Below are 16,557 nucleotides of genomic sequence, written 5' to 3' on the forward strand. Positions count from 1 at the left end.
TCCCTTCCTCCCTGTCCCCGTTTATGAGGAGCTAAATTCTGCGTCGGTACGCGAGAGAGACCGTGTTCACTCTGCTCTGTGCTGAATTAATGTTTTTTTAAATAATCAAATGTCCCCGCGACGCGCGACACAACGAATCGATTATGAAATTCATTGCCAACTATTTTAGTAATTGATTTTTATCGGTTATATTGATTTATTATTGCAGCCCTTATATATATATATATATATATATATATATATATATATATATATATATATATATATATATATATATATATATATATATATATATATATATATATATATATATATATATATGTATATGTATATGTATGTGTGTGTATAGCAGGGCTTTTCCTGGCTCAAAATGAGGCAGGGGTGGTCCAATCCCACTCAATACCAAAATGTTTGCTACTTGAAACAAACATATTCAAGTTAAACATTTTATTTAAAAATGTAATTAAATACAACATGACTTGATCTGATCTGTTTTTTTGCAGTAATCTGCATAATAATTTGGATAATTTATGGCGATATTTGGATATAAACTTTAATGCAGCCTATATACATAAAATGTAATATAAAAATATCAAAAATGCATGATAATATGGTGCCATGGCATTGCAATCATAAAATGTCATTATAATGAAAGTCAATGGGGGCAAAAAACAGCCACTAACATCACAAAAGGGTAGTCAATTTGCCCAGAGTGTCTTGTTAAATTTTTTTTTATTTTCAAAGCATTTTCCCAAAATTTGTGTCAAAATAAGATTTGTCCCCCCCCAAAAAAATTACACACTCACATGCACACACATACACTACGGCCAATTTAGTTTATCCAATTCACCTATGGCGCATGTGTTTGGACTGTGGGGGAAACCGGAGTACCTGGAGGAAACCCAAGCCAACACGAGGAGAACATGCAAACTCTACACAGAAATGCCAACTGACCCAGCTTGGACTCGAACCAGTGATCTTTTTGCTGTGGGGTGACAGTGCTAACCACTGAGCCACCGTGTCTCCCTGGTATTTTCTTATTATATTATTTTTAACCTTAGCTAAAAACACACCTTTTTTTAAGGTGTGTTTAACCGTTTTTTAAGCAAGTAGTTTAACCGTTTATTGCCGTTTGTTATTCCTAGTCATTTCCCCATATGCAAATAAATCTGAAGTCCTAAAACAATAGCAGAAAAGAGCTTTACCTCAGCACTACAGAGTAAGGTCAATATCTGATGATCTGCTCACCTGGTGACCCTTTGACTAGCGTTCCTATCCGTCCTCCGCGTCCATCTGAAGAGTTGGAGCTGGTGTGTGTGACGCGGCTGTGCTCCTTTATGGATCCAGACGAGCGCTGATACCAGCACCGCAGCTCCTCCGACACAGCTGCCCGTCCTCCACCACCTCCACCTTCCCTGCCCAGCGACGGAGTCCTCACGATCTGGGAACGTGATGGTGTCAACCTCCCGCTTCCACCACCACCACCCGCTTCCCCATCCTCCCCGGAGCCCCAGCCCTCCTTATAAAGTCCTCCAGCTGTGTATGAGTTGGAGGTCTTGAACTGTGCCTTCACGCTGTAGTGCCCCTCTTGGTCATTCTCCAAACTGCGGACCACCACGGCGTTGGGGCTGCTGCCCTCCGTGTATAACGGGTACTCTTTGATGCGGTACTGTGAGGACGGCTGGCTCTGGCTGTGCAGGTAAACCCCCTGATGGCTGCCACATACTCCTCCGTGGGTGCTGCCGTTTCGGGCCGCCAGGTTTGGCATGCTGCCAGAGCTGGACGTGCCTAGGTGTCCCGCAGACTTGTGCCGCTGCCTTTGACGCTGTCGAGCTTTGGAGGGTGAGTCCTCTGCCAGAGTACAGTAGTTGGGGTTGGAGGTGGACGAAGGGTAATAATGTTCTGAGCTGGAGTGGCTGGTGCAGGATGAGCAGTCATCTGGGACCACAGAACCATTGCTTCCTGTCCTCTGGGGGCCTGAGAGAAACAGGTCAGGACTGAGTCCCGCTTCAGTGTCCGCTTCTAAGGAGAGCAGCTTCCCTTGAGACTCCAGACTGGAGCTCCGGCCCCGGAACGGCTGAGTCAGACTGAGGAAAGTAAAGAAAGCGACAGGTTAGTGGATCGTTACGATTCTGTTGTTTTTAAATTCAAATAATAATAATAATTTAATCAACTAGAAAATCATTTGAAATTCTGAAGTAAACACATAGGTTGAAGAAAAAAAATTATATATATATATATATATGTATGTATGTATGTATGTATGTATGTATGTAAAAATATATGTAAAAACGAGACCATTTGAAAACTTTAGCGATATAGTTAGGCCACCCGCCCCCGTTCAAATTACACCAGTTACCGACCGCTCCTGCACTTTATTCAGAAATTTATTCCTGCACCGCAAGAAATCTGGTTGGGTCCCACAGCTCCCGCGGTACAGCAGCGGGAATGCAGACCTCTAGTTCGTATTTACCACATCTCCCTTCTGCAGAGGTTGTGTTTCTTTTTCGAGACCAGGTCTTACCTCACCTGTCTCTCTCTTCTCCACACTGTCCTGTGATGACAATCACGCACATGCATTTCAGGCATTAAATAAATAATATCTAATACTTGTTTCCAATATAAGTGCATTGTTTTTATGACGGTATCATGGTATTGAAACTGACACGTTGCTATTTTTAGATCCCGCGGTATATCATATTACCGTATTACCACCCAAGCCTAATGCATTCAGACCTTTTTTTTTTTTTTTTTTTTTGAACAAAATCTTTTTAAGATATATTTTTGGCATTTTTGCCTTTATTTGACAGGACAGTAAGTTGGCAGGAAGTTAAGTGGGAGAGAGAGAGGAGTGGGATCGGGAAAGATCCCCAAGCCAGGATTCGAACTCGGGACGCCCGGAGCACTTCCGCACCATATTTCAGCGGGCTAATCACTGGACTATTGCGCCAACCAAAACACTAATATTTAGAAGAGTTTAGAAATCAGTTTTTAGGTGAAATAACTCTTAATTTTCAATCACAATAGATCTTTATTATTTCCCACAACTATATAAACGCACTAAAAACTCATTTCTAATCATGGTGATTAAACATTTTTACGATTTTTGCAAAATGCAGCAGGAAACAATTCAGCAGCCATTGCCATTGCAATTGTACTTTACTAATTTGAATTGATTTGATGTTGAAAATTTCCCAGCACTTGGTTGTGGCTGGAAAGGAGTAGTTGGTGGTTCATTCAGCGCATAAGGGACTAAGCAGAAGGAAAACGAATGAATGAATGAAGGAATGATGTTAAAAAGTCATTTGAAGGGCTGAAAAATCAAATAGTATTTCATTGGAATAATGTGTGCTAATGAATAATGCATGAATGAGTACTATGACCAGAAAATCAGACTGACTTTGATTTTATGAGTTGTTTTGGATCTGAAATGTACTGATTTATGATTAATTTATAATATAACAAACTAAATAAGTAAACAAATTATGTACAATATTTAAAAATGAATGAATATGTTAAAATATGAATGCTTATTACAAACAAATGAATTTATCTATCATAAATTATATAAACTGCATGTTAAATAAAACAACGTTAACATTCTTATGATGACAGCATGGGGCATTGGTTTGTGAGTGTGTGTGTCTCTCTCTACCTGGCCGAATGGACGTAGCTTCGTGTCCTCAGGTCAGGGGTGGAGGGCATGCTGGACTGGCTGTTCCAGTGAGGGAGGGAGCGTACAGGGCTGTTCTGGAGAGAGTTGCTCACTCCCGCCTCACAGCTGCCTGTGCTGGGGAACCGCCTGTGACTACTAAGGAGACATTAATAAACATCATTCATTCATTCAAATGTGCACCAAGCCATTCATTCAAAGCACAAAAGAAAAAGTCTACCTGGAGTGTGAGGAGCGTTTCTTCACACGTTCGTAGGGTTCGTCTAATGAGCTTTCACTCCACATGCGCGGTTTGATCGGGGACTTGTCGTAGTCGCTGCGCTGATAGTGCAGGTGTCTCAGTCCGTCCAGGGACTGCGGCGGGGGCGGCCGGCTGTGGGATGGAGGTCGGGGAGGGAGACCCTTGTGTGGAGAAGCAGCCGGAGAGAACGTGGGGGTTCCTGTCACCTGGGGGTCATCTGGAGCAAAGAATGAGAGATAAGTAAGTAAATTCGGGGGGACAAAAAGAAATTATGCTACGAAAACAAGGATAATTCAAATGAGAACGTCTTTTCAGGGACATTGTCAAAGGCAGGAATCCAAAACAGATGAAATTATTTGATTAGTATTTTCTGACTATTTAAATGAATATGTATGAGAAAAACATCTGTTCTGGCTTTAGTCTTGTTTACAACACACTTTTTTTTTACAGTTTAATTCATTACACATGGTCAAAATCAAACCCTGTCCATGATTATTTTATATGTATAAAAAAAATACATATTAGTTACTATTGTGCCAAATAAAAGAGTTCTGAATAGGTAAAATACTTTTTTTTTCATCTATAAATTGTCATATTTAGCTAAATAATTACTGCATCTTTTATATTTAGACACTACAGAAAACAATGCATAATACCGTAGTTTATCTGGCTTCGTTGTGGTTTGTAACATCCACTTTTCTACACATGATTCAATACTTATGGATACAACCAAACCCGCCCAAAATTGCAACCACTTTATCTGGTAATTGTAATACCGTGGTTAATCTGGCTTTTTTATGGTTTGCAACACCCACCTTTTTACTATCCCAATAATCATATATATGCATAATAATAAACCCTGCCCTAACTTACTTTTCTCACTTATTTTGCTTCAAAACTTTTGGTCAAACTGTATTTTGATGGTCTGTTTGTTGAATTTAAGTTACATTGCAACTAATTCTCATTAGATTATAAGTAGACTGTTAGGTTAAGGTTAGGGTTAGTGTAAGTTGACATGTACTTGCAAAGCTTCTTAATAGTCAGTTAAACGGCTGTTAAAGCAGCAGTATCAACAGATAAAAGCAGACAGTCCACTAATACTCATATAGACCATCAAAATAAAGTGTTACCTAAATTCTTTTTACATTTTACAAACATTAACAACAACCATCAACAACAGAAATGGAAAGAATAAAAAGTGTAAAAAAGCGAGAATACAAAATAAAAACTGTATAGGTACACACTTATGTAAATTAAAAACCCTGTAGTTGAATAATAATAATAATAATAATAATAATAATAATAATAATAATAATAATAATAACAATAAGTACATAACTAAATGAGGGACAGATACCTACATGTATACAACAATCCCAATGAGTATGTTTAAACGGACACCAATAATCCAATTTCAATACGATCAAGACAATACTCTGATTAAGAGTCTACCATGTAAACAGTGATTTTTGATTAATTTAATCTGAATAATCGAACTAAACAGAAATAGAATAAAGACATGTAGGGTATGACGATTTTAGTCGCATTATTGAAGTGCAGTACAGACATGTAAACACCACAATCAAACTATGAACGCCGTGTAGGATTTTCGCCGCATTTTGTGACAGGATAGTCTATACACACACGGCTGTTTGACACTATTCTCTGCACCTACTGAGTCAGTGTAGGACCACAGACACCTGCATCGCCAAATGCAGAGGTTTTTTAACCCATACAGCGTTCGGTATCAAATTCCATTAAAACAACACTCTTCCAGCAGTTCATACTCGCATCCCATATCTCGTTTGTCATGGGGGCATGCATGAAATGTTCCTGAATGAAAATGAAAGAGCCAAAACTCAAGTTTAAGTCGACAAATTAAAAATAAAACACCCGAAATTACAGGAGGAAATTACGCAGGAGGAAATGTGGATAGCGTGTGACGCAATATAAAAAACTCACGTAAACACCTTAATTATATTATTATCTTATTCAGATTAAGGCAAATAATTTGATTACTGATGTCCATGTTAACGTAGTTAATGTTAAAATTTCTTAGTCAAAATTCATAATATTATGTGGAAGGGTTGGGGGCGATGCAGTGGGTAGTGCTGTCGCCTCACACAAGAAGGTCGCTGGTTTGAGCTTCGGCTGGGGCAGTTGGCATTTCTGTGTGGAGTTTGCATGTTCTCCCCATGTTGGCGTGGGTTTCCCCCCACAAGTCCAAAGACATGCGCTATAGGTGAACTGGGTAAGCGAAACTGTCCGTAGTGTATGTGTGTGAATGAGTGTGTATGGATGTTTCCCAGTGATGGGTTGCAGCTGGAGGGGCATCTGCTGCGTAAAACATGTGCTGCATAAGTTGAATAAAAGGGACTATGCCGAAAAGAAAATGAATGAATGAATGAATAAATGAAAGAGTTGGCAGGGGTGGTCAGTCTAGATCCAGCTGGAGTGTTTAAACATAACGTGCTTCAATTTAAAAATGGACTATAGGCGTAAAACAGTCTTTGGTGTGTAAAAGTGTACAGAACTCACCATCATCTAGCACCAGAGCGTCAGACAGAGAGCTGTCCTCTGAGCCGATATTGGCTTCTGCCAATCAAAGAAAATAAAACAATTACAAAGTGAAAACTCTCGCACACCAATACATCAAAACAAATCGTTGCAACCTGATCATAAACATGTGCGTGTGTTAAATGAATTTTCACAGCCGAGGTCACACACAGACACATATTTTCACACTGTTTTATAGGTCTTTGGGAAAGTGCGATTACTACTGCTCTCAGCATGACAAGACTTTACAGAGGAAACACATAATGAACTCACAGGAGCTCCTTGAGAACATCTTTACACACACACACACACACACACACGCACACGCACACGCACACGCACACGCACACGCACACACACACACACACACACACACACACACACACACACACAGTGAAAGTAATTCCTCACCCTCTATGATGAGAGAGGCACGTTGTGTTGGCTTCTTCCCGGAGCGAACGCGATATTCATTGATGCCGTTCTCAATGTCTTGCAGCTTCTTCAGAGCGTTTAGATATGACGTCTTCCTTTGTTTCTTCAGTTTCTTGCTGTTGATGTGAGGATCTGATGCTAACCTTCGTGCCGCCTCTGTTATCTGAGACTGAATGGCAAATTCTCGTTCCAAACGCTCCAGTTCCTCTTCCTGAAAAAACACAGATGTAAACACACACACACACACACACACACACACACACACACACACACAATGTTAAAGGTGCATTTAGTGAATTTTGTCAAATGATGTTGATATTTGAAAGCACCAAAATAAACACGTTTTTAGATATCTTCAGCAGGGTTGCCAGGTTTTCGCGAACAAATCCAGCCCAAAACTAGCCCAAAACTCAAAATATGCTACCACTTTTTTATAAAATTAATGGTAACACTTTATTTTGATGGTCTATTTGAGTATTAGTAGACTGTCTGCTTAATATCTGTTGATACTGCTCTTCAACAGACACTTAACTGACTATAAGAAACTTAGCAAGTACATGTCAACTTACACTAACCCTAACAGTCTACTTTTAATCTAATGACAATTAGTTGGCATGTAGATGCAATGTAACTTAATTCAACAAACGAACCATCAAAATAAAGCGTGACCAAATAAATATATATTTTTTGTTCATCACTGGATTGATTATAAATGATTTCTTCTTAGACAATAACTGTATGGTAGCAATTAAAAATTCTGTTATCAGCACATCCATAACCCATAAAATCCTCTTTGGATATCTTCAGCAGGCTTGCCAGGTTTTTGCAAACAAATCCAAAAACTATCCCAATAATAACAATACTCAAAATATGCAACACCTCTTTCATAATATATATATATATATATATATATATATATATATATATATATATATATATATATATATATATATATATATATATATATTTTTTTTTTTTTTTTTTTTTTTTCCACTAAATGGATTATAAATGGTTTCTTTGAAAAATAACTGCAAAGTAGCAATTAAAAAGTTTCTGTTATCGTAAAAATCACTTAAATATACCTTTAATTGACAGTACAGCTGGCATGGTGTTGTTATAAATTCAAGATATTAATTATTCATTCATTCATTTTCTTTTTGGCTTAGTCCCTTTACTAATCTGGGGTTGCCACAGTGGAATGAACCGCCAACTTACCCAGCACATGTTTTACGCAGCGAATGGCCTTCCAGCGGCAACCCATATCACTATGAAACACTCATTCACACATACACTACGAACAATTTAGCTTACCCAATTCACTTGTACCTCATGTCTTTGGACTTGTGGGGGAAACCAGGGCACCCGGAGGAAACCCACACCAACACAGGGAGAACATGCAAACTCCACGCAGAAATGCCAACTGACCCAGCCGAGGCTCGAACCAGCGACCTTCTTGCTGTGAGGTGATTGTGCTATCCACTGCGCCATGACACCCAGATATTAATTAATTATTAATTAAATTATCCATCAAAATAAATTAAATTGTAAATTAACAATCCTGGAAAGTTCTCCCAATCTGTTAGCACAGAAACGAAAACACCCACACACACTGTCTCTCCTCACTTTCATCATTCTAGCACAGTTTTTTTTAATCAATGGTTGAATAAAAATTGTGTAGAGTAAATTATTTCAAATGCAACCATCCAAATAGAATAAATGATTTTTCAGCTGCAGGGAGAGTACGACGAGTTGCAATTGAAGGAAAGATGAATACGACCAAGTACAAGGATATCCTGGATGAAAACCTTCTCCAGAGTGCTCAGGACTAAAATTCTTGAGCACACAGCACACAGCTAAAATTACGAAGGAGTGGCTTCACAACAACTCTGTGACTGTTCTTGAATGGCCCAGCCAGAGCCCTGACTTAAACCCAACTGAGCATCTCTGGAGAGATCTAAAAATGGCTGTCAACCAACATTTACCATCCAACCTGACAGAACTGGAGAGGATCTTTTTCAATAAATCTGCAAAAATGTCAACAATTCTGTGTTTTTCTGTCAATTTGGGGTGCTAGTGTACATTAATGAGGGAAAAATGAACTTCAATGATTTCAAATGACTGCAATATAACAGAGTGAACACTTTCTGAATACTTTGCATACCCACTGTATATGTCAAACTTAGAAAAGCAACAACAACAACAGCAACCAGTGGCAAATAATTAAAACCAGCCAAATGACTGGCAACCCTGATTTCCAGTATTATACAAGACACGCCCATTGCTGCTGATTGGCTGCAAGTGTGTTTTGGCACTTGTTCCAACACTGTGGTCAAATGCATTTTTTAAAATTTTCCTTACTGCATTCTATATCATCCTTCATTTCATCTTTTTGCGAAACCGCCAACACACACTCTGTTAGAATAACAAGACCTCTACGAGCGCCAGGCTGTCTAGTTCTCACACACACTTTGAGACAGCCAAGATATTGTGGCCTCTTATCAATGCCTTCGATTAATCACCCAAAATCAACAATCATCAGTCATGCGCAAACACACACAGACACATACACTCTAAGGAAAAGGTGACATTGTGACCTTCTACATAAATCAGCTTTTTTGCACGCATTCACACAGCACAAGCTCTCTTTTGGGGGGGTTTGTAATGCGGCTCCTTTGGCTGAGACTCAACGCACACACTGCACTATCGCCACTTCCCCTGATCATGCCAGACTGGTGCTATTTATAGATTCCTGCTCACACACATACACAATAACGCCTGGGCGTCATGACTTTAAGGGCAGTTTTATGATTAAACAATTGTGTAGCGGTTGCTGTGGTCAGTGGTAACAACTTTACATCAGACTATAAATAGGATGCCCATGTGGTCGGGTCATGACTGTGGTCAGTGGGAGGGATGAGGTTGGATGTCACTGACCTCTCCTTTTGGCAGGATTTTCTGTTCGTCCAGTTTGAAGGCTGTGCCGATTTTGCGTCTGACAGTGGGCGGCTCCTCGCCAGGATCCAGAGGATACTCCTTCGGAAGTTTTCCAGTTAGCTCCTGAAACACAACACACTGTGTTACAGTCTTTTTTCTTTAGCATTTGTGGTGTGTGTGTGTTTATTACACACGTGTGAGATTATTATACCAGTTCTGATCAAAACATCTGCGAAAAGCAAAATCAAGCCTGATTTTGTTGCCTGACAAACTATTTCTTAGACATCCTAATACATGCTGGGAAGCGTATTCCAAACACAGGTATGCAGCCAATTTTTAGGAACAACAAATAATAACTTGGTATCAGAAGTGGCTTATATAAAAGGAAAAGGCCTCTAGATTATGCTTATTTTAGCAAAATAAAATATGATCATGCCTTGATTTTTAATTTAATTGGGACAGTAAGGTCTGACTCTGCTTAGACAAAAGTCTTGTCACTCAACAGAAATAATGTACAGAATATAAAGTCATGGTGCAGTGGGAAAAGAGTTAATATTGTGTATGACTCCCATGAGCTTGGAAGACTGCATTCATACATCTCTGCAATGACACAATTTACTTAATAATAACTAATAAAGTCAGTGGAATGGCAAAGAAAGCGTTCTTGCACGACTCCCAGAGTTCATCAAGATACTTTGGATTCATCTTCAATGCCTCCTCCTTCCTTTTACCCAAGACATGCTCAATAATGTTCACCGCTGGTGACCGGGCTGGCCAATCCTGTAGCACATTGACCTTCATTGCTTTCAGGAACTTCATACTTTCAGGAACGCCCCTATACTGAATGTAACCCCAAACCATGATTTTTCCTTAACCAAACTTGACTGATATCTCTGAGAATCTAGAGTCCATGCGGTTTCCAATAGATCTCCTGCAGTATTTGTGATGATTGGGATGCAGTTCAACAGAGATTCATCAAAAAAATCTACCATCTGCCACTTTTCCAAATGATCAACTAGAAGTCAAGTTATTATTTGTTGCTCTTACAACTGGGATCGACGACAAGACTTTTGTCAGGTAGCGTACTGTAAATTTTTTGGTCGCATGTTTATTTTCCTCATTTAAAATATAAAAATTGTTTACAGATTGATATTTGTTTTAGATCCTATAACTCTGTGGTTAGTTGTTTTGGAAAATATAAATGTTAACATGTACTTTCTCTGTATTTTTGTTTGAGTTTTTACTGCAAATGTCGCATCCTTAACGCTGGAACTGCTCATTTAATGTTAAATGTAGCTTCTTTATAATTAATTGAGAAATTTCTGACTGAATATTGTTTCTACCACCATTTTATTACATATACATATTTTAATACATAAGCTAAATATGCAATCATATAAACAATTCCACTTATACATTTATCTGAGTGACCAATTTAAACAAAAAATTTGCTCAGGTTTTCAAACAGAGACTTTATGCTAAAGTGAGAAGTTTGAGGATTGTGTACCGCTTCTCTGATGCAGATGTTCTTGAGTTCCTCTATTCTCTGTCTGAGCGTCTCCTCCAGAGCTTCCTGTCTAGCCCTCAGAGCCGCCAACATGTCTTTCTTCGCAGTCTGAGAGCTGTCCGACTCTTGAGAGCCTACAAACACATACGCGAGGTTAGGATCGACACAGAAATCACATTTATCATAATATGTATGCTTGCACGTGTGTGTTTGTGTGTGTACGTGTATGTCAACTAAAGATTGAATAACATTTATATAAAGGTCAAATCAGCATCAGCAACTCCAGGCTTGTGCTTAAACAATCAGACTGACCTTCTTGCGCAAAGAGAAAGGGTGTGTACTTCACCTCTTTCAATGCTCTGAAAGGGGCAAAGTGTGTGTGTGTTTACAGGACAAAACTGAACAAAGAGTTCCAACGGGGCAACATTGTTCAGCGTGTATGTGTGTGTGTGTGTGTGTGTGTGTACATTAGGGTCTAAGATGTTTACAAGGAAGTCAGTGAAATTTTTGGCAAGACTGGCAACAAGGATTATATAACAACAACGATACCTTAATGACACCACACACTGCTAAAGACATCAAATCAGTGTTTGCTTTCCTGTGGGGAAAAACTAGTTGTGTGTGACCTTGTGAATGAATGTGTTTTCTCACACTGGAACTATGCATCATCATCGACAGCATCCTCCATTTCTGCAGAGGAATTCGATGCTTCTGGTGTGTTTGGAAGGGCGTAATGTGTATCTATGTGCGTATGTGTGTGTGTGTGTCGGAGCAGGCAGCTGTCTGGGAATGGGTGAAGAGTCGACAGTAATAGAGAGAAAATGACCAGGGTCACTGGCTTTGTCACAAGTGTCCAGTCAAGCCTGTGTGTAAGTGTGTATTTTTGAGTGTGTCTTTGGTCTTCGGCTGCAGAATAAGAACTAAAAGTGTAAGCTTGAAATACAGACAATATAGCAAAGCATTTTTTCAATCTGCTGTACTATGACATACACTATAGCAGTGTTTCCCAACCCTGTTCCTGAAGGCACACCAACAGCACACATTTTCAACCTCTCCCTAATCAAACACACCTGAATCAACTTATCATAACATCAGAAGAGACTCCAACACCTGAAGTTAATGGGTCAGAAAAGGGAGACATCCAAAATATGTACTGTTGGTGTGCCTCCAGGATCAGGGTTGGGAAACACTGCACTATAGTTCAAAAGATATTAGGTTAGCATTTTGATAAAAGAAATAAATACATTGATTCAGCAAAGATGCAGTACAAATAAATGCTTTCTTCATTCAAGAATCTGAATTTCAAAATTTGTAACTATTTATTAACATTGATGATTGAAAGAGATGATCATCGAGCATCAAATCAGCATATCTGGCAACTTGAGTGGCTGTTAAAAGATTAGCTTTGCCATGTTCAGTTTAGCTTTCTCCCGTAATTACTGTATTTTTTCATTCAATCAATCGGTTTCCTTCGGCTTAGTCCCTTATTCATCTGGGGTCGCCACAGTGGGATGAACTGCCAACTATTTTGAAATATGTTTTATGCAGCGGATGCCCTTCCACCCACAACTGAGTACTGGAAAACACCCGAACAGTCTCTCATTTACTCTACACTGCGGCCAATTTTAATACATCCAATTCAGCTAAAGCGCATGTCTTTGGACTGTGGGGCAAACCGGAGCCCCTGGAGGAAACCCACGCAAACACGGGGAGAACATGCAAACTCCACACAGAAATGCCAACTGGCCCAGCCAAGACTTGAACCAGCGACCTTCTTGCTGTGAGGCAGCAGTGCTAACCACTGTGCCACCGTGCCACTGTATTTATTGAAGTAAATTGTTTTTAAAAAATGTAATAAATTAAAAACTTTAATTATTACAGACTTTATTTAGGTGTGCAGAAAATGAGACCTCAAAACTGAATTGCTTCTAAATAAGAGTTCCTGGGCATAGAGTAACATTTAATTTCTTCCTAAACTTGCATAACCAACCACTGAATGGGTCTGAGGAAATAATATCTAAATAAAATAATATTGAATATAAGAGCCTGTTTTTTTCATCACAGTCGATAAATTAAGTTCTTACTGTGCAAAATTCATGAATGTTATTCACTGCTCTGTAAAGCCGTCAGTGTCACAATCACCAACGGTCCAATCGTGACAGATCGCTGGTGAACTACATATGTCTTGTTAAGGAACTACAAATCCCATCAGGCCATGTCACACACACCAGTTGCCGATTACAGCTGATGAGACACACACAGTGATCAAAAGTCTCATCACAAGTCTCGTTTCATCAGCCATGATCGGCAACTGGTGTGTGTGACATGGCCTGAAGGGATTTGTAGTTCCTTAAGACATACTGTATGAAATTCACCAGCGATCTGTCAGGAGTGGATCGCTGGTGATTGTGACACTCAGAAATGTAAAGTCTCCCATTTCGACACGGTCCAGGACAATATCCTTCAGTTCCAGTGACCGTATTGTGTGTTTTGTGTGCTTCCTTTGCTTCACAGGATCACTACAGAACAGTTCTTGCCTCTCTAGAGTTCCCATGAACCACACCCTGCCCAAGTGTGTGCGTGTCCAATACTGATTTTCTCCTAATGTCTTTCACTACTCATCCCTGTGCTGGACGTTTTCCACTGGGAAGCAAGAATGATGGATTTATTTAGCAACTCTGCAAATCCAAACTTGGCTGGGTGGAAAACTGTTTCCAGCTAAATTCTCCTGTCATACAAACACAAAAGGAACCAGGATGCAAGAATTCCCACTTGTTTGTTCACACTGATTCTGGAAAACTGCTGTTTTAATGGGCCATTACAGTGCTCAACTACAGGTTGTTATTAGAGCATATGGTCATTATGAAAATTAAATCAATCATATTCATATGATTCATGTTCTTGGTCTTAGTGTGCTCGATAAAAATACTTTTCATAACGTGTGTATGGTCTGTAAATTTTGTTTTGTTTTTGAAAGTAGTTGAGTTATGCTCACTAAGGATTAGGCCTGTCACAATAATCAATATGTCGACTTATCGTGCAATACTTGAAGATGACCTCAATAATTTTTGCCATTGCGATATATATATATATAATATATATATATATATATATAATATTATATATATATATATATATATATATATATATATATATATATATATATATATATATATATATATATATATATATATATATATATATATATATATATATGTACAAATTTACAATTAACGGTAAAGTCATTTTACAATGACATTTATGTTCTGCCTCACCGGTGTCAACGTTTATACTTGGACATTTACCTAATAGCACATTTAATAGTACATATAATAGGACATTTACCTTTTAACATCAATTATAGAGTCTAAAAAACCTTAAGAATGACACATATTTTAAAGTGTTTATAGCTATTTTCATAATTATATAATTATTATATAATCAGTGGAATAACATGATTTATAAAAAAATGACTATAATATCGCTTACTGTAACAATTTCTGTGACAATATATCACACAACAAAAATTCCTTATGGTGGCTGGATGCACCAGCCAAGGATGCAAGGATTATTATTTCACAATATTGTATATATTGTTTGTACTGTATTTATTGATGGAGTAAATTGTAAAAAAAAAATATCACAGACTTTTATTTAGGTGTGCAGACAATGTGACATATAAAAAATGTTTTTTTAATGCTTCTAATAAGTGTTCCTGGTCATAGAGTAACTTTTAATTTCTTCCAAAACTTATTCTATAACCAAAAAAACTGAGTAGGTCTGAGAAAATAAAATATAAATAAAATAATATTGAGTATAAGAGCCAGTTTTTTTCACCCCATTGGATGAAATTACGTTCTGTCTTACATTATTGCCCGCTAAATAGGTTGTTTAAAGTCAATTATTATTATTAAAGTCAATTAATTATAATGATTGAAGTCAATAATTAAAAAAAACAGAAAAAATGAGTTAATTTGCTCTGCAACTAAACAGCTTTCCTTGTGAGCTTGTCTAACTGAACCTCAACTTTTGATTCTCCAGTCAATTCCCAAATACAACCTTTCTCTAAATGTTGTCTTTTTGACTAAGTAATTTAATTCATGGGCGTCATAGTAGCGCAGTGGGTAGCACGATCGCCTCAAAGCAAGAAGGTCACGAGATCGAGCCCTGGCTGGGACAGTTGGTATTTCTCTGTGCATGTTCTCCCTGCCTTCGCGTTGGTTTCCTCCGGGTGCTCTGGTTTCCCCCACATGTGTGTGAATGCAAGTGCGTATGGGTGTTTCCCCCACATGTGTGTGAATGCAAGTGCGTATGGGTGTTTCTCAGTGTTGGGTTGCGGCTGGAAGGGCATCCGCTACGTAAACCATATGCTGAATAAGTTGGTGGTTCATTCTGCTGTAGCGACTCCTGATTAATAAAGGGACTAAGCCGAAAAGAAAATGAATGAATGTATTTAATTCATAAATATGTCTGATTACGGAGGCAAAATACTTAGAGAACTTCGTTTCAAGTTCATGCTCTCTTACCCAAAGCAAACAACTGCACTTGTCCAAGCCCCTATGACCTAATCTCTCATGCGTGGTCAATGATTAAGAGGCTGAAGACACGCGGAGTGGATGAAAGGGGAGATCGTATGACTGACACCAGAGGAATCCTGCTATGCGCATTTCATTCACGATACCGGACACCACGGCAAGAGTCCAAAACCATCATCAAGACAAGCTGTTCTCACTCTCACCTCGTAGAAAATTTACACACATGCCCACACCCCTAAACTATTACATCAACATCACCAAGAGATCATGAACACCGCTTTCAAACAGGCAATAGGACAGGGTGTTCATTACAAGACTACATTTTGTCGCCCTTGTTTTGAGTTTCTTTACAGCTGGTTCTCAGGTCACTCTTTCTAACTATGAACAACACTTTATATGTGATGATGACCAAGTAAGTTCATGATCATAGTTAAAGTTAGGGGGAAAAAAGAAAATGATTTTGTATGTACACTTGCTAATTTTGGTGACTCTTTTGGAGTAGATTCAGGCTATAGGAATCAGAGAGGGAAATTAAAAACCTTTTAAGACCCTTTTACAAGTCTCTTTGCGTACATTTAAGACCTCATCACCACTTTAGGTTTATATTTTAACGCACAGTATATTTTGCTAAAAACTGAATGTATGAAAGCACAACTAAAGACTCTTGACTGATAACTCC

At 38.6% G+C, this 16,557-nt stretch overlaps 1 protein-coding gene across 8 annotated transcripts in view; it reads right to left on the minus strand.

Moving 5' to 3' along the window:
• frmd4a (FERM domain containing 4A) overlaps nucleotides 1-16,557 on the minus strand; it is a 255,772-nt gene that overhangs the window by 12,934 nt on the left and 226,281 nt on the right. For 7 of the 8 annotated variants that reach the window (XM_056478927.1, XM_056478923.1, XM_056478921.1 and 4 more), the window contains exons 15-21: nucleotides 11,344-11,477; nucleotides 9,837-9,959; nucleotides 6,882-7,113; nucleotides 6,453-6,509; nucleotides 3,894-4,131; nucleotides 3,656-3,811; nucleotides 1,249-2,087 (exon numbers count right to left, since the gene is read on the minus strand). In XM_056478927.1, coding sequence (XP_056334902.1) covers nucleotides 1,249-2,087; nucleotides 3,656-3,811; nucleotides 3,894-4,131; nucleotides 6,453-6,509; nucleotides 6,882-7,113; nucleotides 9,837-9,959; nucleotides 11,344-11,477 — 1,779 coding nt within the window. The remainder of the gene's footprint in view (nucleotides 1-1,248; nucleotides 2,088-3,655; nucleotides 3,812-3,893; nucleotides 4,132-6,452; nucleotides 6,510-6,881; nucleotides 7,114-9,836; nucleotides 9,960-11,343; nucleotides 11,478-16,557) is intronic. The other variant, XM_056478922.1, reaches the window with a different exon arrangement.

Source organism: Danio aesculapii, chromosome 18 (assembly GCF_903798145.1).
Source record: "Danio aesculapii chromosome 18, fDanAes4.1, whole genome shotgun sequence".
Classification (NCBI taxonomy): domain Eukaryota; kingdom Metazoa; phylum Chordata; class Actinopteri; order Cypriniformes; family Danionidae; genus Danio; species Danio aesculapii.